This window comes from Lepidochelys kempii, chromosome 8 (genome assembly GCF_965140285.1).
Source record: "Lepidochelys kempii isolate rLepKem1 chromosome 8, rLepKem1.hap1, whole genome shotgun sequence".
Lineage (NCBI taxonomy): Eukaryota > Metazoa > Chordata > Testudines > Cheloniidae > Lepidochelys > Lepidochelys kempii.
In genome coordinates this window covers 65,857,959-65,882,825 of record NC_136387.1, presented here as the reverse complement: position 1 = coordinate 65,882,825, position 24,867 = coordinate 65,857,959, and the positions used below count along the sequence as shown (strand labels likewise).

At 42.5% G+C, this 24,867-nt stretch overlaps 1 protein-coding gene across 6 annotated transcripts in view; it reads left to right on the top strand.

The window, feature by feature from the left end:
- DDX59 (DEAD-box helicase 59) overlaps window positions 1-24,867 on the top strand; it is a 69,785-nt gene that overhangs the window by 27,509 nt on the left and 17,409 nt on the right. For 2 of the 6 annotated variants that reach the window (XM_073356792.1, XM_073356789.1), the window contains exons 1-3: window positions 10,770-10,885; window positions 16,565-17,406; window positions 21,599-21,766. In XM_073356792.1, the coding sequence (XP_073212893.1) occupies window positions 16,576-17,406; window positions 21,599-21,766 (999 nt within the window). In that variant the 5' untranslated portion in view covers window positions 10,770-10,885; window positions 16,565-16,575. Of the gene's footprint in view, window positions 1-10,769; window positions 10,886-16,564; window positions 17,407-21,598; window positions 21,767-24,867 lie in introns of those variants that run through there. The other 4 variants (XM_073356790.1, XM_073356793.1, XM_073356794.1 and 1 more) reach the window with 4 other exon arrangements.

Sequence of the window (24,867 nt, the reverse complement as noted above, 5' to 3'; positions counted from 1 at the left end):
TAACCTAAATCTCTATTGCTGCTGACTGAGCCAGATACTTCTTGTCCTACTTTCAGTAGACATGGAGATCAATCGATCACCTTCCACTTTATAACATCCCTTAATGTAATTGAAGACTGTTATCAGGTGCTCCCCTCAGTCGTCTTTTCTCAAAACTAAACATACACAGGATTTTTAAGCTTTCCTCATAGGTCAGGTTTTCTAAACCTTTTATCATTTTTGTTGCTCTCCTCTGGACTTTCTCCCGTTTGTCTGCATCTTTCTTAAAGTGTGACACCCAAAACTGGACATAGTAGCCCAGTTAAGGCTTTACCAGTGCTGAGTACAGCGGGACCGTTACCTCCTGTGTGATATATATGACACTCCACCCCAAAATGATATTAGCCTTGTTTGCAACTGCATCACGTTGTTGCCTCATGTTCAATTTGTGATCCACTCTAACTCCCAAATCCTCTTCTGTAGTACTACCACCTAGCCAATTATTTCCCATTTTGTATTTTTTTGCCTTTATTTTTTTCGTTACTAACTATAGCACTTCGTGCTTGTCTTTATTGAATTTCATGTTGCTGATTTCAGACCTTTCCAATTTATCAATTTACCATTTTGAATTCTAATCCTGCCCTTCAAAGTGTTTGCAACCCTTTCCATCTTGGTGTCATCTGCAAATTTTATCAGCATACTGTGCACTCCATTATCCAACGCATTAATGGAAATATTGAATAGTACCAGACCCAGGACAGACCTTGTGGGTCCCCACCAGATTCATCCTCCCAGTTTGACAGCAAACCAATGTTAATTACTTTTTTAATATGGTTTTTCAACCCGGGATTTGTGCACTCATCTTACAGTAATTTCACCTAGACCACATTTCTGTAGTTTGCTTGTGAGGATGTCATAGGGGACTGTGTCAAAAGACTTACTAAAATCAAGATATATCTGCTTCTTTCACTCTACTCCACTAGGCCAGTAACCCTGTCATAAAGGGAAATTAGGTGGTCTAGCATGATTTGTTCTTGACAGATTCATGTTGGATATTACTTATAACCCTATTATCTTCTAGGTGCTTACAAATTGATTGCTTAATAATGTGTTCCAGTATCTTTCCAGGTGTTGCAGTTAAGCTGGCTGATCTGTAATTCCCTGGGTTCTCTTAGTATCTGTGTGTAAAAAGGGGACCAATGTTTGCTCTTCTGTCCTCTGGGATCTCACCCATCCTCCATGAATTCCCAAAGATAATTGACAGGTTTCAGAGTAGCAGCCGTGTTAGTCTGTATTCGCAAAAAGAAAAGGAGAACTTGTGGCACCTTAGAGACTAACAAATTTATTTGAGCAGAAGCTTTTGTGAGCTACAGCTCACTTCATCGGATGCTAATGCTTCTGATAGCGCTGCAGCTAGTTCCTTAAGTATCCTAGGGTGAATTTCATCAGGCCTTGATGACTTGAATACATCTAACTTATCTTACTCTTTAACCTGTTCTTTCTTTGCTCTAATTTATCTTTTAAATTATGTTAATATTTGTTAATATTATGTTAAGCATCTGGTCACAATTAATCTTTTTAGTGAAGACTGAAGCAAAATAGGCCTTAAGCACTTTAGTCTTCTTGATTTTGTCTGTTATTAGTGATCCTTCCTGATTTAGTAATGATTCCACATATTCCTGTAACTTTCTCTCGCTCCAAATGTATTTACAGAACAACTTCTTACAGCCATTTATGTCCCATGCTAGGTGTAATTCATTTTGTGCCTTACCTTTTCTGATTTTTTCCCATACTTGTTTATCAGTTTGTCCATGTTTCCACTTTTTCTAGGATTCCTTTTTGATTTTCACTAAAGAGAGGCCACATTGGCCTCTTACCTTTCTTCCTACCTTTCCTTTATGTTGGGCTAGTTTGCTATTGTGCCTTTAATGTTGTCACTTTGAGAAACTGCCAGCTTTCCTGAGCAAATTTTTCCCTTAGATTTTCTTACCAGGGATCTTACCTCCAGTTCTTTGATTTGTTAAAGTGTTTTGTTTTGTTTTTTAATTGTTGTCTTTACTCTGCTGCTTCCTTTCTTCAGAATCATGAAATGTATCATTTCATGATCACTCTTATGCAAATTGCTTTCTACCTATGGATTCACCACCAATTCCTCCTTATTGGTCAGAATAAAGTTTAAAATGGCTGTGCCTGGTTACTTTCTCCACCTTGTGAAAGAACAAATGGTCGCCAACACATTTGAAGAATTATTTGAGATTTTTACTTCCTTACTTCCCATAGAGTTTTGCCAAATTTGGAGTTACCCAAGCACAAAACAATCCAATATAATCTCCTGCCCTTCTGTAGTAGAATTTTTAATAGAGTGAAATTTTACCATAGGATTTCACTGTTTTCATGTTGTTAGAACTTGTGCACTGGAAAGTGTCTGAGTTTATTCCAAACAGGATCAATTATAAAAAGTGGTAATACAATTAGGTAGGGGACAATTCCCCAAATTAATATAATTTCTACATGAATTCATTCAAATTTGACTGCTTCCTCTCTTTGTACACACATGTAATTTGAATATTGGATAACAAAAATAACAAGATATCAGAAAATGTAGTTACATATGTGATTAAAACAGATAAAAGCAAACAGACCATATCTAAAAAAAAATAGAATGCCAAACTATATTGGAAATATCCAGCTGTCCATTTTTTGTGAGATACTCCCACTGCCTTCTTCATACTCTCCCCTCGTCCAAATGTTTTAATTGAGATATGAAGGGTGGGGCTTTACTCAGAAGAGAAGCAGTTCTGTACTGCAGGGCTGTTAGCCCAGCAAGAAGGGAAAACCCAGCTAATTCAAAATGCCTACGTGGAACCCACTCCCTTCAATAGAATTTTTAATGTGATGGAAATGCAGTTGAGGGGTCCCTGTTCTCCATCTGTTATTCAGGATATTTGGTGGAGGGGGGCCATTGGTTGTTCCCAAAAGATGAGCAGTTCTGCACTGTGTAGTTCTTGGCCTGGTGAACGCAGCTGTAGCCTCTCATACTCTTTCTCCCAACACCTCTGTTTCTGTAGACGGAAAAGCAGAGGGAGCAGCAGCTACTAGGGTCTTATCATAGTGTGGAAAAGATAGCCTTCAGTGTGACTTGTTATAGATTTAATTCTTCAAAATGGAGATTAGCATTTTACCTGGATGATTCTTTGTGAGAATCTGGGGCCTGAGCCAAAGCTCATTGAAGACAATGGAAAGACCCCTGTTGACTTTGATAGGCTTTTGATCATGTCCCTATTCAGGGAAGTTTTAAGTAGCTGAAGAGACTAGTAGATCTTTGTGGGTTGGTTAAGATGTCTTCCACAACTCAACAAGGAAGACAACGTCATGCTTTGCATGATGTACCATTTTAACTTAAGTTATTGGTAGTTATAGTAAGATCTTAACATGTTGCTATTAGACAGAAAAAAACAGTTATAATTCAGTTATAATTCAGTATCCACTCTTTCTCAAAAACTAAATTTGCCACATTCTTAGATTCTATATTCCTAGATATATTGTCTTTATAATTTGTGTACAAAATAATATCTGCAGTTATCTAATGTCAATGGAGTTAGTAGCCTTTAAAGAGAGAACCACAGGATAAAGCTGATGTTTGCTCTTTTTGGAGCTCACAAATTCTATATAATACAGAAAAATGTATTATTTTTTCTTGTTTGCAAAAAAGATATGGCCACTTTTTTTATATCTATGAATGCTTCTGTCAAGGGGTAGGTACAGGACGTCACAGGGTGTCAGACTGTGGGGGTTATCAAAATGGCTATTTGGTTTTAGCTGGGGACTGTACACGATGGCTAAAACCTCTCCAGCACATTATCAACGATCTACAACCTATCCTGGAAAACGATCCCGCACTCTCGCAGACCTTGGGAGGCAGGCCAGTCCTCGCTTACAGACAGCCCCTCAACCTGAAGCAAATACTCACCAGCAACTACACACCACACCACAGAAACACTAACCCAGAAACCAATCTCTGTAGCAAACCTCGTTGCCTACTCTGTCCCCATATCTACTCTAGCGACACCATCAGAGGACCCAACCACATCAGCCACACCATCAGAGGCTCATTCACCTGCACATCTACTAAAGTTATATATGCCATTATGTGCCAGCAGTGCCCCTCTGCCATGTATATTGACCAAACCGGACAGTCCCTACGTAAAAGAATAAATGGACACAAATCGGACATCAGGAATGGTAACGGAGAACACTTCTTTTTTCCTGGACATTCTATAACAGATTTGAAAGTAGCTATACTTGAACAAAAAAACTTCAGAACAGACTTCAAAGAGAAACAGCAGAACTAAAATTCATTTGCAAATTTAACACCATTAATTTGGGCTTGAATAGGGACTGGGAGTGGCTGGCTCATTACAAAAGCAGCTTTGCCTCTCCTGGAATTGACATCTCCTCATCTATTATTGGGAGTGGACTACATCCACCCGAATCAAATTGGCCCTGTCAACACTGGTTCTCCACTTGTAAGGAAACTCCCTTCTCTTCATGTGCCAGTATATTTATGTCTGCATCTGTAATTTTCACTCTATGCATCTGAAGAAGTGGGGTTTTTACCCACAAAAGCTTATGCTCAAATAAATCTGTTACTCTTTAAGGTGCCACCGGGCTCCTTGTTGTTTTTTTTAGCATATTGTGGTCACTAGTGAAAACAAATAATAAAATAGTAGTAGGGCAAAAAAGTGTTTTTCCCTCCCTCCTAATGATTTCATGTTCATCCTAAGTGTAAATGTGATATATCCCCAGTTCTGTGTGAATTCTGCTATGCATCATGTTACCCTACAAATTCTAGTTAGAAATTATATAGTTCATAAATTCTGGTATAGACACAGAGGAAACAATTAGGTATATGGATTCATGGTTTCTCATCTTCCTTCTACAGGCAGTAAAAAAGTTTTCAGCTCAGGAAAGATTAACAATTATGACTTCATAATCAAATCTAACATTCTAATATTGAACAATTTAAAACAGGTTTTTAGATAATTAAGCATGCTGTGAGAGCTAGGGGTATTTTACAGTTCCTTTTCGGATTAGTAATATAATCCCCCAGATTGGTCTCTGAGTACTCAGTTTCTTTTAGTCTCTAACTAGATTGAATAATATCTCTAACAAAGCTTATTAAAATGTTTAGATTTGAAATATTTCTGTAACCTGCTTTTATCTCTTGATGTAGTATATCACTGTGAGGGAAAAGTATGAACTCATCTACTAATTCATTAAACACTGAAGAAAAGAAAGCTGCTAAATGGATAAAGATATAGTTCTAGGCAGGATTTTTGATGGGGGAATCTCAATGTGTGCTATTATGTTGCATTTATAACTAACAAATGATGATCAAAAATGTCAAATCTAATCAAAGGACACTCATTACAAATGCATTAGTGTTCTCATGGAACAGCGTACAATACAGAGTCAAAAATGGAAAGGCATGCAACCAAAAATGAATCATTGCATAATATAAGAAGAATAGAAATACCCACTGATTAAATTATTCTTTCCATAGAAAGACACATATTAGACAAAGAAATTTCCTGTACTTTGCAGCTCAGAACAGCAAGATAATGTTGTGTGACAACAAAAACATATAATTTCTTTATCCTGTAGACAAGCAGTCAACAAGTCGATCCTGTAGCCTCTGACAGTCAATTGCGATCTCCAGCCACTAAAAGTCTGGTGGCACAGCGGGGCTAAGCAGCCGGAAGCAGCCAGCATGCCCCAAGGCCCCTGGGGGTGGAGAGGCAGGGGTCCCTGCATGCTGCTCCTGCCTGCAAGCACCACCGCTGCAGCTCCCATTGGCTGGGAATGGGAAACTGTAACCAATGGGAGCTGCGGGGCTGCTGCCTGCAGAGAGGGGCAGCACGCAGAGCCATGTGCACCCCCCAGGGGCCACAGGGACATGATGGCCGCTTCTGGGAGTGGTGTGGGGCAGGGACGGGCAGAGAGCCTCCCTTAGCCCCACTGCACTGCTGACCAGGAGCCACCTGAGGTGAGTGCCACCCAGCAGGAGCCCGCACCCTAGCCCTGAGCCCCCTCCCGGAGCCAGCACTCAGTACCTCCTACCCCAGCCCTGAGCCTCCTCCTAGAGCCTGCACCCTGAACCCCCTCGTGCCCCCCAAACCTCCTGTCCCAGCCCTGAGCTCCCTTCTGGAGCTAGCACCATGTACCCCCTCCTGCCTGCCAACATTCTGCCACAGCTGAGAGCCCCCTCCTGCAACCCCACCCCCTGCCCAGCCAGGAGCTCCCTCCCACACTCCAAACCCCTCAGCCCCAGTCCAGAGCTTACACCCCCTCCTGCATCCTAATCCCCTGCCCCAGCCCGGTGAAACTGAGGGAGGGAGAGCGAGTGACAGAGGAGAGGTGCATGTGAGTGGGGTGGGGCCTCGGGAGTAGGGCAGGGTAGATCCTAGGTTGCGCTTAAATTCAAAAAGTGATAGTGTGCATAAAAAGGGTGGAGACCACTGCTATAGACAGTATTATTCAAGCTTCTGAGTTTGAACCGAAAACTATCATTGACATCCAAAGACTCAACAACAAAGAATGCTGCTGCTGTTATATTGGATTTGTTCAAAGCTCAGTTTTCTGTAAAACAGTTATCAAACTCAGTCCTATAATATATTTGGCAATTTTCATGTTAGATGCTGTGATACATATTTTACTCTAGACTAGGAGCCATTATAATTGTTATCATGCCCTTCCTTTCCCTTTTCAAAGTCTATTACTGTTTTGACACCGGTACAGTGATCAAAGATCACCACTGTGTTTATGTCTCCCATTAGGATCTACAAGCATGATTCTCAGTCCTTATGAATTTCACAGATGCACAGCCTTTGTATTTCAGTGCCCCACACTCTGTCTGTGTTCTGGAAAGGTGCATTCCTCAGCATTACACGACAACTGCAGAGATCCTAGAATTCTGAAAAGTGAAATATTTGAAAATTCTGTGAACTAGTAAACATTCTAAGTAAATCCTGGAAGAAACAAGAAACTTGAATTTGTTCATGAAGCATAATTTTGGACTCAATAATTTGAGTAAAAAAATATACTGGGCCATTACATTTTCAAGTCTGAAGTTCTGCCAAGATATTCAATTACAGAATATTTTTGTGGTCTTCCATACCATGATCATATGCACAGTTTGAGTGGATTGTCCTACTTCTACAGTGATAAGGTTCTTAGCTGTGAACGTTATCTATTGTAGTACACATGATTTCTAGTCTAATTTTGTAGTCATTTTATTATGTTCATTATACAATATTTGGTATCTTTGAAAATACATTTAAACAAAAAAACACAGGTGTGTTGTGTCCAAATATAGGAAATCTGAGCCAAGGGTTTCTGCATCAGTTAAAAAACATAACACATACACATCATGGTTATCCCACATTGTTACATTTTCTATTCCAAGACTTAGTCATCATAAAGGCACAGTTGTTGTGGCTATATAACAGACAAATTCAACAATTCTTGTATTAATGAGTTCATCCTGAATACACTGTGGGCAACATATTCCCCCATTCTTCCCTCCAAATATAACAATCAACAGAATAGCCTTCTAAATATGACAGGTTTCAGAGGAACAGCCGTGTTAGTCTGTATTCGCAAAAAGAAAAGGAGTACTTGTGGCACCTTAGAGACTAACCAATTTATTTGAGCATGAGCTTTCGTGAGCTACAGCTCACTTCATCAGATGTTTACCGTGGAAACTGCAGCAGACTTTATATACACACAGAAATCATGAAACAATACCTCCTCCCACCCCACTGTCCTGCTGGTAATAGCTTATCTAAAGTGATCAACAGGTGGGCCATTTCCAGCACAAATCCAGGTTTTCTCACCCTCCACCCCCCCACACAAATTCACTCTCCTGCTGGTGCTAGCCCATCCATTAGAAAGTTTAGTGTCTTTTTTCTTTTGTAGAGAAGCAATTAGAAAGTTTAGTGGATGGGCTAGCACCAGCAGGAGAGTGAATTTGTGTGGGGGGGTGGAGGGTGAGAAAACCTGGATTTGTGCTGGAAATGGCCCACCTGTTGATCACTTTAGATAAGCTATTACCAGCAGGACAGTGGGGTGGGAGGAGGTATTGTTTCATGATTTCTGTGTGTATATAAAGTCTGCTGCAGTTTCCACGGTAAACATCTGATGAAGTGAGCTGTAGCTCACGAAAGCTCATGCTCAAATAAATTGGTTAGTCTCTAAGGTGCCACAAGTACTCCTTTTCTTTCTTCTAAATATGCAGGTCACTGGTCATGTCAGCATGACCTCCCAGCTGACGAGAGTTGCTGGATCACCAGAAAATTAGTAGCAATAGGAAGTGGCCAGCATCTCCAATTACTTTGGTGAATTTCTGAGGTCAGCAGCAATAGGTACCAGGAACAGCTGTCCAATGAAGCTGATTATAGAGCCACCAAATGATGTGCAAATCACAGCTATAGCTTGTATCAACAGAATAGCCTTCTAAATATGCAGGTCACTGGTCATGTCAGCATGACCTCCCAGCTGACGAGAGTTGCTGGATCACCAGAAAATTAGTAGCAATAGGAAGTGGCCAGCATCTCCAATTACTTTGGTGAATTTCTGAGGTCAGCAGCAATAGGTACCAGGAACAGCTGTCCAATGAAGCTGATTATAGAGCCACCAAATGATGTGCAAATCACAGCTATAGCTTGTTAGACTCTGTAGTTTAGTTTTGGTGCAGATTGGGACCAACAGATAAAATAATTTTAACTGGAGGAAGTTTCAGCTAGCCTCTTGCCAAACACAAAACGTTTGCAATATTGAATGTAGCAACAATGGTAGAGCCTTGCCTGTTGCAGTAAAGATATATATCTGTATATGCAGATTTCTGTAGAAAATGGGGATGCAGGTGTAGCAGATCCTAACCTGTTTTTTCTTAACCAATGTCTGTTTCTGATTTGCTTTTTCTAATATTATAGCCTCTTGGATTAAAAAGAAACTCCCAAATTTGAGGGAGAATTTTTATGAATGGATACTAAGAAAATTTGTTAATCTCCAATTTTGCAGTGGTCTGTTAACATAGAAAGCTAAAATACTGTATAATAGGCTTAGGCAGTTCCTGACCCCTTTAACAGAATGTCACTGCACCAGGCTGTTGTAGCATGGCATCAAAACTTGACTACTGCATCTTCAAATGACTCTACTGAGCTCAGGACCACAAGGATCTTCCAAATCCACTTAATGAAAGAGGAAAAGCTCTTCCTGGGAGAATTTATATTCTAAAAGTCTAATATAATTAACTATGCATGGATTGGATTACTGCATTCAGGGAGGGCACTGCAGAAAAAGATGCAGAATTGCTGAAACTAGATGGCAAGAAATGGTAGCAGAGCTTTTGATAATAATTCATAAGAACAACCATACTGGGTCAGACCTGTAGTCCATCTAGCCCAGTATGCTGTCTTCCAGTAGTGGCTAATGCCAGATGCTTCAGAGGGAATGAACAGAATGGGCAATCATTGAGTGATCCATCCCATCATCCACCCCCAGCTTCTGGCAATCAGAGAAGAGGGATACACCACGGCATGGAGTTGTACCTCTGACCATTTGAGCAAATAGCCATTGATGGACCTATGCTCTTATCTATGAACCTATGAACTTATCTAATTGCTTTTTGAACTCCCTTATAGTTTTGGCCTTCATAGGTTGACTCTGTTGTGTGAAGAAGTACTTCTGTTTGTTTTAAACCTGATGCTTATTAATTTCATTGGGTGCTCCTTGTTCTTGTGTTATGTGACGGGGTAAATAACACTTCCTTATTCTCTTTTTCCACACAATTCACAATTTTATAGATCTCTATCATATCTTCTCTTTGTCATCTCTTTTCCAAGATGAAAATTGATAGAAAATACCATATCGCATATATACCACGTGTCATCTAGGTACACCCCCATTGTATTTATTCAGTGACAAACTCACTTGGGAGCATACAGCTACCTGGTTATCCATACTCCATTTTTTTCTATTCCATTGTTTCCCCCTCAGCAAAGGCATGCGTTTCTCACTGAGGAGTGCATGCACATGCCATGTGTGAAATTTCAGTCCCATTTAAATTATTCCAGAGGAAAGAAGAAGAAAAAAAAAAAAGCACCCACCCACCCTTGTTTTTGAAACCCTGCAAAACAGTAATTAAGCATCAGCGAAATGTTGTAGAAAAGATGGAGGCCCAGGAGAAATTTCAGGCACAAGAAAGCTTTTCTATAGAAAGTTGTAAGGGCCTGTGAGGAAGGGCTGAGACTGCAGGAGCTGCCTCCTCTGCTGTAACTGCAGCTCTGCTGTACAACCGCCACCTGTCCGTCCACTCTCCTTTCCCCTCCTGGGCCGTGTGCTGCAATGGAGCCCGCTGTCTCTCTTTAATCGCCTTGCTGGGGTATTTTTGGGACGGGGACCGCGGCGTTGGGCGTCGCCGTCTCCCGTTCCCTAAGCGCTCTGCTTTTCGACATTTGATTCTTGCATGTCCCTCCCGGGGCTTTTCAACAGAACCCCCCGTACATTGGCCCCTCTTCGCTTTGCTGCCTGCTCCGCCGCCCCCCTCTGTCCTCAGGCCCTGTCAGGTTCTCCCTCCTCTCCCGCCGCCCTAGTCGATATCGTCCCTCTCCATCCCCATTCTCTCCTTTCCCGCCCACGTCACCCTACTCCTCACCCCCTGCCCCCGCCCTCTGTGATTCGCGGCTCCGGCGCATGCACTCTGGTTGCCGTCCCCGCGCGCACCGCCGGGGTGGGGACTGAGAGGCCGCCTGGCTTGGTCGCTGGATTTTCTCGCTGCTTGTGGTGTCGCCATTTTCTACGGGAAGGTCGGGCCGGTGTCGAGGCGCATGGCAGGGAGGTACCAGTAAGTTACGTTACCCAGCAACTCCTCGCCCCAGGGGCGCGCTGGCCCCAAAGCAGGGGCGCCGGCGGGGCTGTGGGTCCCGTCTGCAGCGAGGCAGGCGGCGGGGAGCTGCGCAGCGCCGGGGGCCGGGCCGGTGAGTGTCTGCACCGGGCAGCCCAAGCCGTGCAGCAGGGGGTCCCCTGGGCGGGGGCTGCATCCACCTTGCCGTGGGGAGCGCTATGAACGAGACCCTGCGCCGGTGAGCTCTGGAGAGGCGGGATGGCTGAGCGCGCTCAGACCCCTCCTGTGTCCCCGGGGAGAACGTAGGGGCTGGGCTGAGGCCTTGGCCACCCTAGCCGGGGTTTGCCCCATGGCTACGCAGCAAGTGAGCGCTTCTGCCAGACTGGTTCCGCTCCCTGGCCAGAGTAGTGGTTCGGCAGGGGCCTTCTTTGCCATTGTCACGGCACCTGCACTAGGGCTTTTGCCGGTATAGAAATGTCTCAAAAAGACAACCGCACCCCATAAGTGATGTTATCTAGACAGGCGAGTTACTAGTGTAGATCAAGCCCCAGTTTCTAGCTGCGCTGCCCCACCATCTCCTGTCCAGAACCGTGTCTCCACAGCAAACAACTTCTGTTGGCATAGCTAGGCCAGGGGTGTGATCCCTGGTTGACATAGGTATGCTGTCATAAGCCCCAGGGTAGGTTTATTTTGGAGTGTGTGGGGTACGGGATGGTTGGCAAAAGCTCGGTTTTACCAATTTGTTGCCTGTGTGAGGAGCACTTTGTCATTATAGTTTAGGATCCTTCCAAATTCACTGTCCATTTTGGTCAAGATCACTGCCAGGGATTTTTTAAATTAGTCAATTTCATGTTTTCAGATATTTACACTTGAAATTTCAGTGTTGTAACTTTTGGGGTCCTGACCTAAAAGGCTGTCAGGGTGGGATGGTTGCAAGGCTATATTGTGTGTGTGCGTGCAGGGGTGGGGGATGTCATGGGATTGCCACCCTTACTTCTTCCCTGCTGCTGACAGTGTGCTGCCTTCAGTATAGGGCAGCCAGAGAGGAAGGCTGCTGGCCAGGCACCCAGCTCTAAAGCCAGTGCCTCCACCAGCAGCAGAGCAGAAGTGAGGGTCACAGGGTATGGGCTGTGTGTATGCGTTTTCCTGGAAGTTTGCTGCCCAAGAAGGGGGCTGACAGCTGGAGGTGCAACCTCTGTGCACTGGAAGGTGTGTGTGACAGCTGGCACCGCGGCCTCTCTACTGGGTGGTGTGTGTGACAGCTGGAGCCGCAGCCTCTCCACGGGGTGTGTGTGTGACAGCTGGAGCGGCAGCATCTCTGTGCGCGGTAGTAACAGCTGGAGCTGCTCAACCTTCTTCCACCCCGGGGAGATCCCAGAGGTGGGTCTGACCCACTCTGGGAGCAGCACCTGAAGGGGAAGAGTAAGTCTCATGCCTCCACATCCCCAGCTGGGAACAGGGGCTTGTCTACACCAGCCCCCAGATCAGCGGGCAGTGGTTGATCCAGCAGGGTTCAATTTATCGCGTCGATGCGATAAATCGATCGCTGAGCACTCTCCAGTCAACTCCGGTACTCCACCAGAACAAGAAGCACAAGCGGAGTCGACGAGAGAGTGTCAACTGTAGACTTACCACGGTGAAGACACCGCAGTAAGTAGATCGAAGAACATCGACTTCAGCTACGCTATTCGCATAGCTGAAGTTGCGTATCTTAGATTGACCCTGTGCGGTGGTGTAGACAAGCCCTGGAGTCCTGCACAGGTTAGGAGCGCCCAGCTGCATGCCAGATTTCACGGGGGAGATCAGATTTCACAGTTTATGATGTGTTTTTTTCACTGCCATGAATTTGGTAGGGCCCTAATTATACGATACCTTTAGGGGCAAAGCACCCCTCGTGTAGACATGGCCCAAGTCTATGTCTTCATTTGCATTTTTAGTTGTGTTTTAACACAGCTTGATTAATAACACAATTGTAAATTCTAATGTAGACAGGACAGCCTGGTGTTAAACATCACTAGCAACAAATGTTTGTGATGTGGAACATACTTGCTGCAAGTACTCAAAAATAATGAGTAAGGCCCCAAAAATATATGAGATTAATAAAAAAGAATGCAAATTTTATTATTTTTCCTAGTCTTCTGGGTGGGCATGTTTAGGGTTTACGTTTTTAAGCTCCTCACTGTTGTGCACAGCTGGGAGATGCAGTTTGAGTGGGGAGTCCAGCCCTTAGAGGAGAATGTAGATATGAGGAAACTGAACTACAGCTCCCAGAGGCACCACAGCAGGAGTATGTTTGGATTTTTGGATTTTTTTATATGTTTATTTTTTTGACAAAAAATTTAAAGTTTCTACAGAAAGCAGACACTTCATGAAAAATGTCATTGGGTTGAAAATCCAACTTTCAACTGAGAAACAATTTTGACTGAAAAATTTTGACCAGTGTTATATACCATTATAAACTACTGCAAATATCAGTGCACTCCTTGGATATTATCGTAATGCTGTTCTAAAGGAATCTTACAGTGGGAAAGAAGGGTTTAAATGTGAGTAAATATCTAGTAATCATGAGTTCTGATTCACTGAATGATTGACCTTTCTACTTAAACTATCGGTGCATACATTTCCCTATATGTAAAATTCAGATAATAGTGTTTTGCTTTATGTGGGTATTGTAAGGTTTACTTAATGTTTTGAAAGTGCTTTGAAATATGTGGACAAAAGGGTCTACATATATGTAAAATATTTTTACAATAAGAAAATATTATGTTATAAAAGGAGTGCGGAGAGAATAGAATCGTAGGACTGGAAGGGTTGAGAGGTCTTCTAGTCCAGTCCCCTACACCCAAGGCAAGACTAAGTATTACCTAGACCATCCCTGGCAGGTGTTTGTCTAATCTGCTCTTAGAAATCTCCAATGACAGAGATTCTACAACCTGCCTAGGCAATTTATGCCAGTGCTTAACTACCCAGACAGATAGGAAGTTTTTCCTAAAGTCCAGCCTAAACCATCCTTGCTGCAATTTAAGCCCATTGCTTCTTGTCCTATCCTCTGAGGTTAAGGAGAACAGTTTTTCTCCCTCCTCCTTGTAATGACCTTTTATGTCCTTGAAAAATCTTTTCATGTCCTCTCTGTTTTCTCTTCTCCAGACTAAACATATCTATATTTTTCAGTCTTTCCTCATAGGACATATTTTCTAGACCTTTAATCATTTTTGTTGCTCTTCTCTGGACTTCCTCCAATTTGTCCACATCTTTCCTGAAATGTGGTGCCCAGACTGGACACAATGTTCCAGCTGAGGCCTAATCAGCGCAGAGTAGAGTGGAAGAATTACTTCAGTGGTTCTCAAACTGTTGCACTGGTGACCCCTTTCACGTAGTAAGCCTCCGTGTGCGACCCCCCTTTTAAATTAAAAACACTTCTTTACGTATTTAACACCATTATAAATGCTGGAGGAAAAGTGGGGTTTGGGGTGGAGGCTGACAGTTTGCAACCCCCCCTCCCATGTAATAACCTCATGACCCGCTGAGGGGTCCCGACCCCCAGTTTGAGAACTCCTGAATTACTACTTGTCTTGCTTATAACACTCCTGCCTAATACATCCCAGAATGATGTTTGCTTTTTTTTTTTTTTTTTTGGCAACAGTATTACACTGTTGACTCATATTTAGCTTGTGATGCACTATGATTCCTAGATCCCTTTCCGCGGTACTCCTTCCTAGGCATTCATCTCCCACTTTATATGTGTGCAACTGATTGTTCCTTCCTAACTGGAGTACTTTGCTGAACGCCCGCTGCCGGTCTGGGGTCCCAGCCCTGCCCACATAGAGTGGGTACCTGCCTTCTTCCTGGTTCTAGCCATTCTCTTCCTCTCTCTGCACTGAGATGAGGGCGAGAGTGCGCTGAGAACAGGGCTGGGGGTGAAGGAGTAGGCTGGGGGTTAGGGTGCAGGGTCTGGCCAGGAGCTAGAATGAGGGAGGGGGCTCAGGGTTGGGTGTGGTTTGGTGTGGAGCGCTTACCTGGGCAGCTCCCATTTGGTGCGAGGGGTGCAGGTGGGAATGTGTGTGTGGGGTGTGTGTGTGCAAGAGCCCCAATTTGGTGCTCAGGGTGGGGGTGGGGATGTGGGGGGTGCAAAAGTCAGGGCATGGGGTGTGGGGGGCTGGGTATGTGTGGGGGGTGCAGGAGTCAGGGCAGGGGGCTGGGTATGTGTGTGGGTGCCGGAGTCTGGGCTGGGGTTGTGGGGGGGTTCAGGAGTCAGGGCAGAGGGCTGGGGTATGTAAAGGGAGTGCATGGGTCAGGGCGGTGGGCTGGGGTCGTGGAGCTGCTCCCAGCCCCCTGCCCTGAGTGACTCACGGCAGGGGGCTGGAGGGGATATGCCGATTCCACCCCCTTCCCCAAAGTCCCTGGGGTTCTGGCTGCCAGCCCCTTGCCAGCCGGCGTCCCGGCCACAGGCCCCACTCAGCCCGCTGCCGGCCCAGGTGAATGGAACCCCAAGCCTGCAGTGGGCTGAGAAGGCCCGCGTTGTAAGATCAGCATTTTAATTTAATTTTAAATGAAGCTTCTTAAACATTTTGAAAACCTTGTTTACATACGACAACAGTTTAGTTATATTATATATAGACTTATAGAGAGAGACCTTCTAAAAAACGTTAAAATGTATTATTGGCACGTGAAACCTTAAATTAAAGTGAATAAATGAAGACTTGGCACACAACTTCTAAAAGGTTGCCGACCTGTGGTATAAACATTTTCAATATTGTTTAGAGAAAAGGAAGATACTGTCATTGTGTGTGGGTCCCAACAGTCTTGAGCTGTGCTGTATGAACCAAAACCTCTGTTAATTAACTCCTAGGTACTTCTGAATGTTGATTCAGTCTCTTGCCTTGAAAACACATTTCACTGATTGTAATGTTTCATGGTAAAAATAAACCATGACAATTATTATTAATCATGTTTATTATAGTGGAGCCTAAGGGCCAACCGAGAGTGGGGTCCCACTGTACTATACAAAGTCTCCTCTGAAGAGCATACAATCTACATAGACAAGACAGACCCGAAATAGACAAAGGTGGGGGAAGAGGTATAATAAACGGCGTGAACAATGTGAATATATATATATATATATATATACACACACACACACACATACACATCTTTTGAGTGGATTTACTTAGAATGGGATAAGCTAAATGGAAAGAAAAGGGAGGTGGGAGACAGGACAGGCCTCAAGAGCGTAAGAGGCCCAGGTGTTGAGTGAAACTGAGGTGAACAGACTAGGAAGGAAGGTGACAGAGAGGGTTGGAGCAAACAGCCAATCAGCACAGGGCAGAGAAAGTCCAGTCAATACTGCAGAAAATTCACTGATTGTCTAAAAGTCCATGCTTTGGCTGCTACTTCTACTGGCTGGAATCTTGGGTTGGCTGCTCTCTGCACTTTTTCTCCAAGGTCACATGGTGGGGTAGGCACCCCTGGAGTTGGGGTCAGTGGTCTCCCCTCCACACTTCTGTGTGCTGTGGAAGGGGTGACTCTGGCTGGACCCTATTTTACCCCTTGCTTCCTTGCTGCAGTGCAATAGTCCCTGCTTTGGCTACCAGCTGGAGTCTCTGGCTGGCTCCTCTCTGCAGCTTTTCCCCAAGGCCACATTAAAATACCTTCTAATAATTGTAATTATTTTCTTCACAGAATATTGAAGCATGTTTGTTCCAAGGTCTCTTAAAGTGAAGAGGAATGCTGATGATGACCTAAGCTGTACAGCAAAAATAAAAAAGTTGTCTTCTGGAGAACCCTCATTAGTGGAGGCCACAGACTTCAGAGATGTCAAGCCAGCTATAAAAGACGCTTCTGCTTCAGGATGTAATTTATATAAAGCAGTACAAGAATGTACAGAGCGACACACTTTTCCAGATTCAGACTTCCCCTTTGCTGATGAATCTTTGGGAAGTGACAACCAAAATGTTGATGAAGACAGCTCCTCTGTAGACGAACCCATTAAATCTTTCAGCAAATTCCAGCGCTGGGCAGAACCTGGAGAACCTATATGTGTTGTTTGTGGTCGTTATGGTGAATATATTTGTGATAAAACAGATGAAGATGTTTGTAGTTTAGAATGTAAAGCCAAACATCTTTTACAAGCTAAAGAAAAGGAAGAAGGGTTAAACTCTGACAGTCTTGTGAAAGTAGAATCAAAACCAGAAACTCTTTTGCCTGTCACGCTTTATACTTATAAAGAACATTCCTTTATTTTAAGCCTGCAAGATGACCAGATCAAGAACCTTAAATTACAGTTAGGTATTGTTGTCCAGGGCGAAGGAGTTACAAGACCTATTATAGAGTTTGAACACTGTGGTTTTCCTGAAACTTTAAACTATAATTTAAAGAATTCAGGCTATGAAGTTCCAACCCCTGTCCAGATGCAGATGATTCCTGTTGGACTTTTGGGAAGGGATATCGTGGCCAGTGCAGACACGGGCTCAGGAAAAACTGCAGCCTTCCTGCTTCCAGTTATTATTAAAGCCTTAGAAGAGGTAATTAAAGTTTAGGGAGGTAATTAAAGTTTACGTATATATTCAGAAAGAGGTGAGAAGCTTAATGAGTCCAGAGTTCTTAATATAATTAAGAATGGCAGTGATTTTGTATTGAAGCTCATTAGTTTATTTTTTTTAAAGAGCTTTTCCCCTTAATACTATGAATATTTTCTAGTTGGGTGGGCAGGAAATATAGTCTCTTAATTGACATTAGTGTACTTGCAGTTTCATTTTGTTCACAAAAAGTAACCTATTGAAAGGACACTTTTGGTGTTTTTTCTCCCAGTAATTATGTAGTTTTCCCAGTAACTTAGGAGTTAGTTGCTAATGTTCCAGCATGCATCATTCTGTGACATCACAAATACTATGAGGGCTGTAAAGACATTCCTGGTATTCATGTGATTTCACAGATGAATTCAGGCTGTGATGTCTTCAGCCAACCAGCAAATATCCAGAGGAATTCAGAGGGTAAAATAATTTTTAAAGGGTAGGTAAAACTTATTTCTGTGCTGACTGCTCCCCACAACCTCATCAAAAGGGGCCCATCAGTGCATATTTTAATACTTAACTTCAATACCATTTGAAGTAAGGAAAAAGAAACTAACATGAATGCTTACATTTCATAGTGCAAGTTTTCAAGCAATGGGTGATCTTGCATACTATTCTGTACTTCAGTTTCAGGATACAGTTTGGTGACTTTTCAGTCCAGATTCTCATTTGAACATTGAAATTTTTTTTGGTGGGTTTAAATCAAAGTGTCTCTAATTTAGGAGGGTCTACCCCATCCCCCTTTTAATACACTATGGCTTATTTATATCCTGGTGACATCTGAAAAACTTTAGTTTGTCTCTATAACTTGTTAATTTTTAGGATAATAATTATTGGTTATTATGGGTGGGAGGGAAATAGCTTTACTTTTCCCAGTGATTAGTGGCAGTTTAGGATGATCCAAAATACAGTAGAATCACTATAGTTCTTTGAGTAGTATCCTTATGGGTGCTCCACTTCAGCGGCGCATGTGCCTCTCAATCAAAGATTTTCAGTTAGTAATGTGCTTTCATGTGCGTTATGCCTCCTTGTGTTGGACACTAAGTCCATATAGGTGAGTATGAACAAACTGCCCTTCAGTTCCTTCTCAACCGCCTCAGCCTGAGAGGGAGCCTTAGTGTGTCTGTCTCGAGCATGCTTCGTCTTTTCTATTTTTCTATAGTTGATTGATTAATTAGTATAGTTATAGTTAGTTAAGAAGTGAGAGGATTATTTTTCTCCTCTCCCCCCCCCAACAGTCACAGGGAAGATTCTTATTATTATCAAGGGTGATGGAGGGGCATGTAGGGTTGGTTCCAACTTCCATATGGGCTCCCTTAGTGGCCACACTGGGACCCCTAGGATGCTTCTTGGCAGCAATTTGCCAGACCACCTATACTGCTCATAGGGAGGCTAGAGTTGCACAGCTCTCCTCCCCAATGAGCTCCCTCCCCACACACAAAGAGATGTTTGAAGACCAGGAAACCAGGGCGGATAAAGAGGCCACCCCTCAAACACTTATTTCATCCTCTTCTCTGGATGAAGTGGTTATGCCTCCACCACCATCCATTGCCAGAGATTTTCAGCAATTTCAAGAAGTCATAAAGTGGGTAGCAAATTTCTCTTGAAGTCAAGGATTCACAGCACAAACTGTTGGATATCCTATCGTCCGCAACAACCTCCAGGGTGGTGTTACCCATTAACGAGATACTCCTACATCCATCTAAGACTGTATGGCAGACACCTTCCACTGTTCGGACCACATCTAAACAGGCAGATAACCCCTTAAGGATTCTGACCTTTTGTGCTCCCCTGCTCCACCTAACTCCCTGGTGGTGATGTGTGGGGAGTAAATGAGCATGATAGACGGTACTTCTCTAAGTCTACCCTGTAAGACAAAGACACTGGATCTCTGGAAAAAAGAGCAGTGGCAGCAGTGGCGACTTACCCCTGACAAGAAGCAATTGTAGTTTTTCCATATCTCGATGACTGATTACTTAAGGGCAGCTCCTATGAAGCAGTGCTGTCTTCCACTCAGACAGCCCTTGTTCTGTCCCATGTTAACCCCTGCAGTTTTGCCTGAAACTGAATGTAAAAAAAATCTACTTTAACCCTGTACAGAAGATAGTTTATAGGGGTATATTTGGACTTGTTGGCAGCCAGGGACTACCTTCTCTTAGACAGATTTGTAACTTTGGCAGTTCTGGTACAGGCAATGCAGTGTAGCCCTCTATAATAAGGAACAGTTCCTGGGGCACATGACAACTTGTACCTTTGACCAGTCATGCAGGGCTACACCTCCACTGCTTCTGGGGTTGGCTCAGAATGATCCATTCTCCAGTCAGACACATTGGACAGACAGGAGAGTAATTCCCTACACTGGTGGAAGGATCAACTCCGTGTCTTTTCAGGGATTCCTTTCTGTCGCTTAGCTCCATTAGTGACTTTAATAACAGGTGGATCTCTGTTGGGATTGGGAGCGCACCTCAATATCCTCACAACTCAGGGAAGATGAACAACTCCAGAAAACAGTCTCCACATCAATCTGTTGGTGCTTTGGGCTGTCAGGAACGGTTACCTTTATTTTCTGCCCCTCATCGGGGGTACATCAATCAGGGTCATGACGGACAATGTATCTTGCATGTTCTGTTTCAATGAGCAAGAAGGAACAGGATCGTCCTTCTGTGTGCCAAGGCCATGAAACTATGGAACTGGTGGATAGATCATCAGACCCAAATTTCAGCAGTCTGTTTCCCAGGTATTCAGAACAACACATCTGATGATGTTGGTACTGCTCTCAAGACTACGAATGGGAGCTAAATGCACAAGTTCTCCACAGCATGTTCAAAAAATGGGGACTGCTGGGGATCTCTTTGCCAGAAGGGTGCCCTCTTCTCTGCTCAAGAAGAGGTCTGGGCCATCAATCCTGGGGGACACCTCTTTTCTGTCTTGTAAGAAGGGTCTGTTCTGTGCCTTCCCACAACACTGCTGATACTAAGGGTGATGAGCAAAATCAGACAGGAGAGGGCCAAAGTTATCCATATAGTGCTGACATGGCTGAGACAAGCTTGGTACCCTTACCTGCTTCATCTGTGTCCAAACGCAGCTCAAGCTCCTGTCCACTCCTCATCTCCTCTCATTGAGTGTGGGCCATGTGCTTCATCCTAACCTAGCAGTTCTTGCCTCAGGGTGTGGTTCAGAGTTAGAATCCTCCTGCTCTATAGAAATACAACAGGTACAAGAGGTATAACAGATGTTACTGAATAGTGGAAAGAGGTCAACTTGTACTACTTACCTGCAGAAATGGAAGAGTTTCTTCCATGGTGGTGGTGTCACTCCTTCCTGCCAGAATTTCTGCCATCCTGCATTACCTGTTGGATCTGAAAAAATTGGGGTTATCAGTTAGTTTGATTAAGGTCCAAATACCAGCCTTTCATCCTTCATTAAAAGTATTTTCCATTTTTGCTCCCTTGATATTGACTAGGTTTATTAAGGGTTTGGGGAATCTCTACCCTCAGATTAGAGACCCCACCCCAACCTGGAACCTCAGTTTGGTACTCAGTTACCTTATGAGACCTCTATCTGAACCTATGGCAACCAGCTCTCTGCTCCATTTATCTATGAAGACAGTCTTTTTTACTAGCCATCATGTCAGTTCAAAGGGTTGGGGAGATTGGAGTCTTGGCAGATTCTCACCTCCCCCCCCACCCCCGAGCTCTGGAACCCCCACACTTTGCAGGTCCTAGAGCCTGGGTTCCAGCCCAAACCCAGAAGTCTACACAGCAGTGAAACAACCCTGCAGCCCAAACCCCTCAAGCCTGACTTGGCTGGCACAGGCCAGCCGCAGGTTATTCTTTGCTGTGTAGGCATATCTTAAAGGCTCTTTACACTGCTCTGGCGCGTAAAGGAGCTTTGAAGTTGGTATACATTACATTGCAGTCACTGCCACAGCAGTGTAAAGGGACCTAAATGTCAATTAGAATCCTTTATCTTTCAGTTGAATATTAGAGTTGGCTCCATGAATGATTTTAGTAGGCTGTTTACTAGCTAATTAATCAAAATGACTGCACTACATAACTATGTCTCTGTAGAAAGATTTATGTTAGGTTTTCACCAAAGAATGAAAATTCGATGGTGGATAGAAATATTTTTTTTTTCTTTTTAGACTAAAACTCCGTCTGCACTTATTGTGACACCAACGAGAGAGTTAGCCATTCAAATAGAGAGACAAGCTAAAGAGCTGATGATTGGTCTGCCAAACATGAGAACAGTTCTTCTTGTAGGAGGTTTACCACTGCCACCCCAACTTCATCGTCTAAAACAAACTGTTAAGGTAAGAACCATTGTGTGAAAGAGTTCCTTGAAGAAAGATGTTTTTATGGCATGTGTAGGAAATAAAAACTGATGACTTAACCTTTGACTTGAATTTGCATGTTTTACATCAGTGGTGCCCAACCTCATTACACAGGAGGGTCTTATAAATCTAAGCCACAACCTTGTGTGGGTCAAACAGATTATACATATTTTAATCAGATTTATAGTCCCCTGTACTGATATATATTTTAAGTTCAGCTTGTTTTGTATGTATTTAGATGGGTTGTTTCTACGTATAGCATTGTCTATTTAAAAACAAAGAAATCAGTGCATAAAATGTGTATCAGAATTACAGAAAATGGGGAAAAAAACAGTGAAGAACACAAAACAGGAATTAATCTGCTGTTGAAGCAGGCTGTGGGCGTTATGAAATGCTCTGGTGGGCTGTAGGTTGGGCACCCTTGCTCTACACAATGAGTCTAGACCCTTAGCAGTAAAGATTAGCTCCTGAATTTTTATAGTAACTAGAGCTGTCAATTAATCACAGTTAACTCACGCAATTATCTCAAAAGAATTAACTGCGATTAAAAAAAAATCACAATCACAGTGTTAAACAATAGAATACCAATTGAAATTTATTAAATATTTTTGTATGTTTTTCTACATTTTCAAATATATTGATTTCTTTTACAACACGGAATACAAAGTGTACAGTGCTCATTTTATATTATTATTTTGATTACAAATTTTTGTACTATAAAAGTGATAAAATAGTATTTTTCAATTCAGCTCATACAAGTACTGTAGTCCAATCTTTATTATGAAAGTGTAATTTACAAATTTAGATTTTTTTGTTACATAACTGCACTCAAAAACAAAACAATGTAAAACGTTTAGCGCCTATAAGTCCACTAAGTCCTACTTCTTGTTCAGCCAGTTGCTAAGACGAACAGGTTTGTTTACATTTACAGAAGATACTGCTGACTTATTTACAATGTCACCTGAAAGTGAGAACAGGCACTTTTGTAGCTGGCATTCCAAGGCATTTACTTGCCAGATATGCTAAACATTCATATGTCCCTTCATGCTTCCGCCACCATTCCAGAGGACATGCGTCCATGGTGATGATGCTCATTAAAAAAATGCATTAATTAAATTTGTGACTGAACTCCTTGGGGGAGAATTGTATATCTCCTGTTCTGTTTTACCCACATTCTGCCATATATTTCATGTTCTAGCAGTCTCGGATGGTGACCCAGCACATGTTCATTTTAAGAACACACTCACAGCAGAGTTGACAAAATGCAAAGAAGGTATCAATGTGAGATTTCTAAGGATAGATACAGCACTCGACCCAAGGTTTAAGAATCTGAAGTGTCTTCCAAAATCTGAGAGGGACGAGGTGTGGAGAATGCTTTCAGATGTCTTAAAAGAGCAACACTCCGATGCAGAAACTACAGAACCCAAACTACCAAAAAAAGAAAATCAACCTTCTGCTGGTGGCATCTAACTCAGATGATGAAAATGAACATGCATCGGTCCGCACTGCTTTGGATTGTTGAAGGGTTAAAATTCATTGCTGATGTAATAACCCGGTATATGGATTTATGTACAGGCCCAAAGTCCAGAGTTTGGTCAAGAGGTCAGAGGCCTAGCAAATAGTGATTAGCTAAGAGAAAGCAGAATAACCAAAGATAACTTGCTTTTGCTAGATATGCCTGGTCAGCAGAACGCCAGATGTTGGGGGCAATAATTGTGTCTTATTTAAAGTTACAAATAGAATCTGTTAGTCTCTAAGGTGCCACAAGTACTCCTTTTCTTTTTGTAAATAGAACAAAGAAGCCCTGTTTCTGTTGTTAGTTTCTTCTGTAGGGAGATGTTCTTCCCACACATCCAACCTTGAGTTTATGAAAGGTTCAAGCATGTCAGTATAAGATATGGCCTCCTCCCTTTCCCAGGGATCAGTGCCTGTCTTAAAACACAAATGAACAACTTGAAAGACAATCTTTATTGCCTTATACTTTCACTGTTTCTTTGCTTTTACACCTAGATATGTATCTGTTGGACAATCAAAGGAGCTACTTCATTCCTATGGACCCCAAAGCAGAATTCAACATATATATTTTATACTAATAATATTTATTAAAGTACTAATTAAATGTTAAATGTTAATTTGTTAACTTGAGACCATGGGCGGAGACATTATGTAACCTTGACCATTGGCTACTGTGCTATCATGTCTTGCAGCTAAACTTATCTGGGGGTGTGGGACTGCGTACCCTGTCACTTTCCCCTGCCCATGAAAATCCATATATTCCATTGTAATCAATTGATTGACAGTGTCTCTGAGCCTAATAAGTGAGGTGACACTCCCGTCAGCACTGTACGTAATAAACTCCTGTTCTTGATCTCTACACAAGGTGGATTTATGTCCTTCAGTCGTTATCAAGCAGAACCCATCATCAGCATGAATGCATGTCTTCTGGAATGGTGGTTGAAGCATGAAGGGACATATGAATCTTTAGCACATTTGGCATGTAAATATCTTGTGATTCCGGCTACAACAGTGCCATGCGAACACCTGTTCTGACTTTCAGGTGACATTGTAAACAAGATGTGGGCAGCGTTATCTCCTGCAAATTGTAACCAAACTTGTTTGCCTGAGTGATTGGCAGAAGTAGGACTGAGTGGACTTGTAGGTTCTATAGTTTTACATTGTTTTATTTTTTAATACAGTTATTTTTTGTACGTAATTCTACATTTGTAAGTTCAACTTTCATTATAAAGAGATTGTACTACAGTACTTGTATTAAGTGAATTGAAATATACTATTTCTTTTTTACAGTGCAAATATTTGTAATCAAAAATAAATATAAAGTGAGCACTGTACACTTTGTATTCTGTGTTGTAATTGAAATGAATATATTTGAAAATGTAGAAAACATCCAAATATATTTAAATAAAAGGTATTCTATTATTGTTTAACAGTGTGAGTAATTACGATTAATTTTTTTAATTGCTTGACAGCCCTAATAGTAATATACATTTCTTTACAGATATGAAACATTTATATGTATCCTTCTGAATTTTACATATAAAGAATAAGATTTCAAAATGATT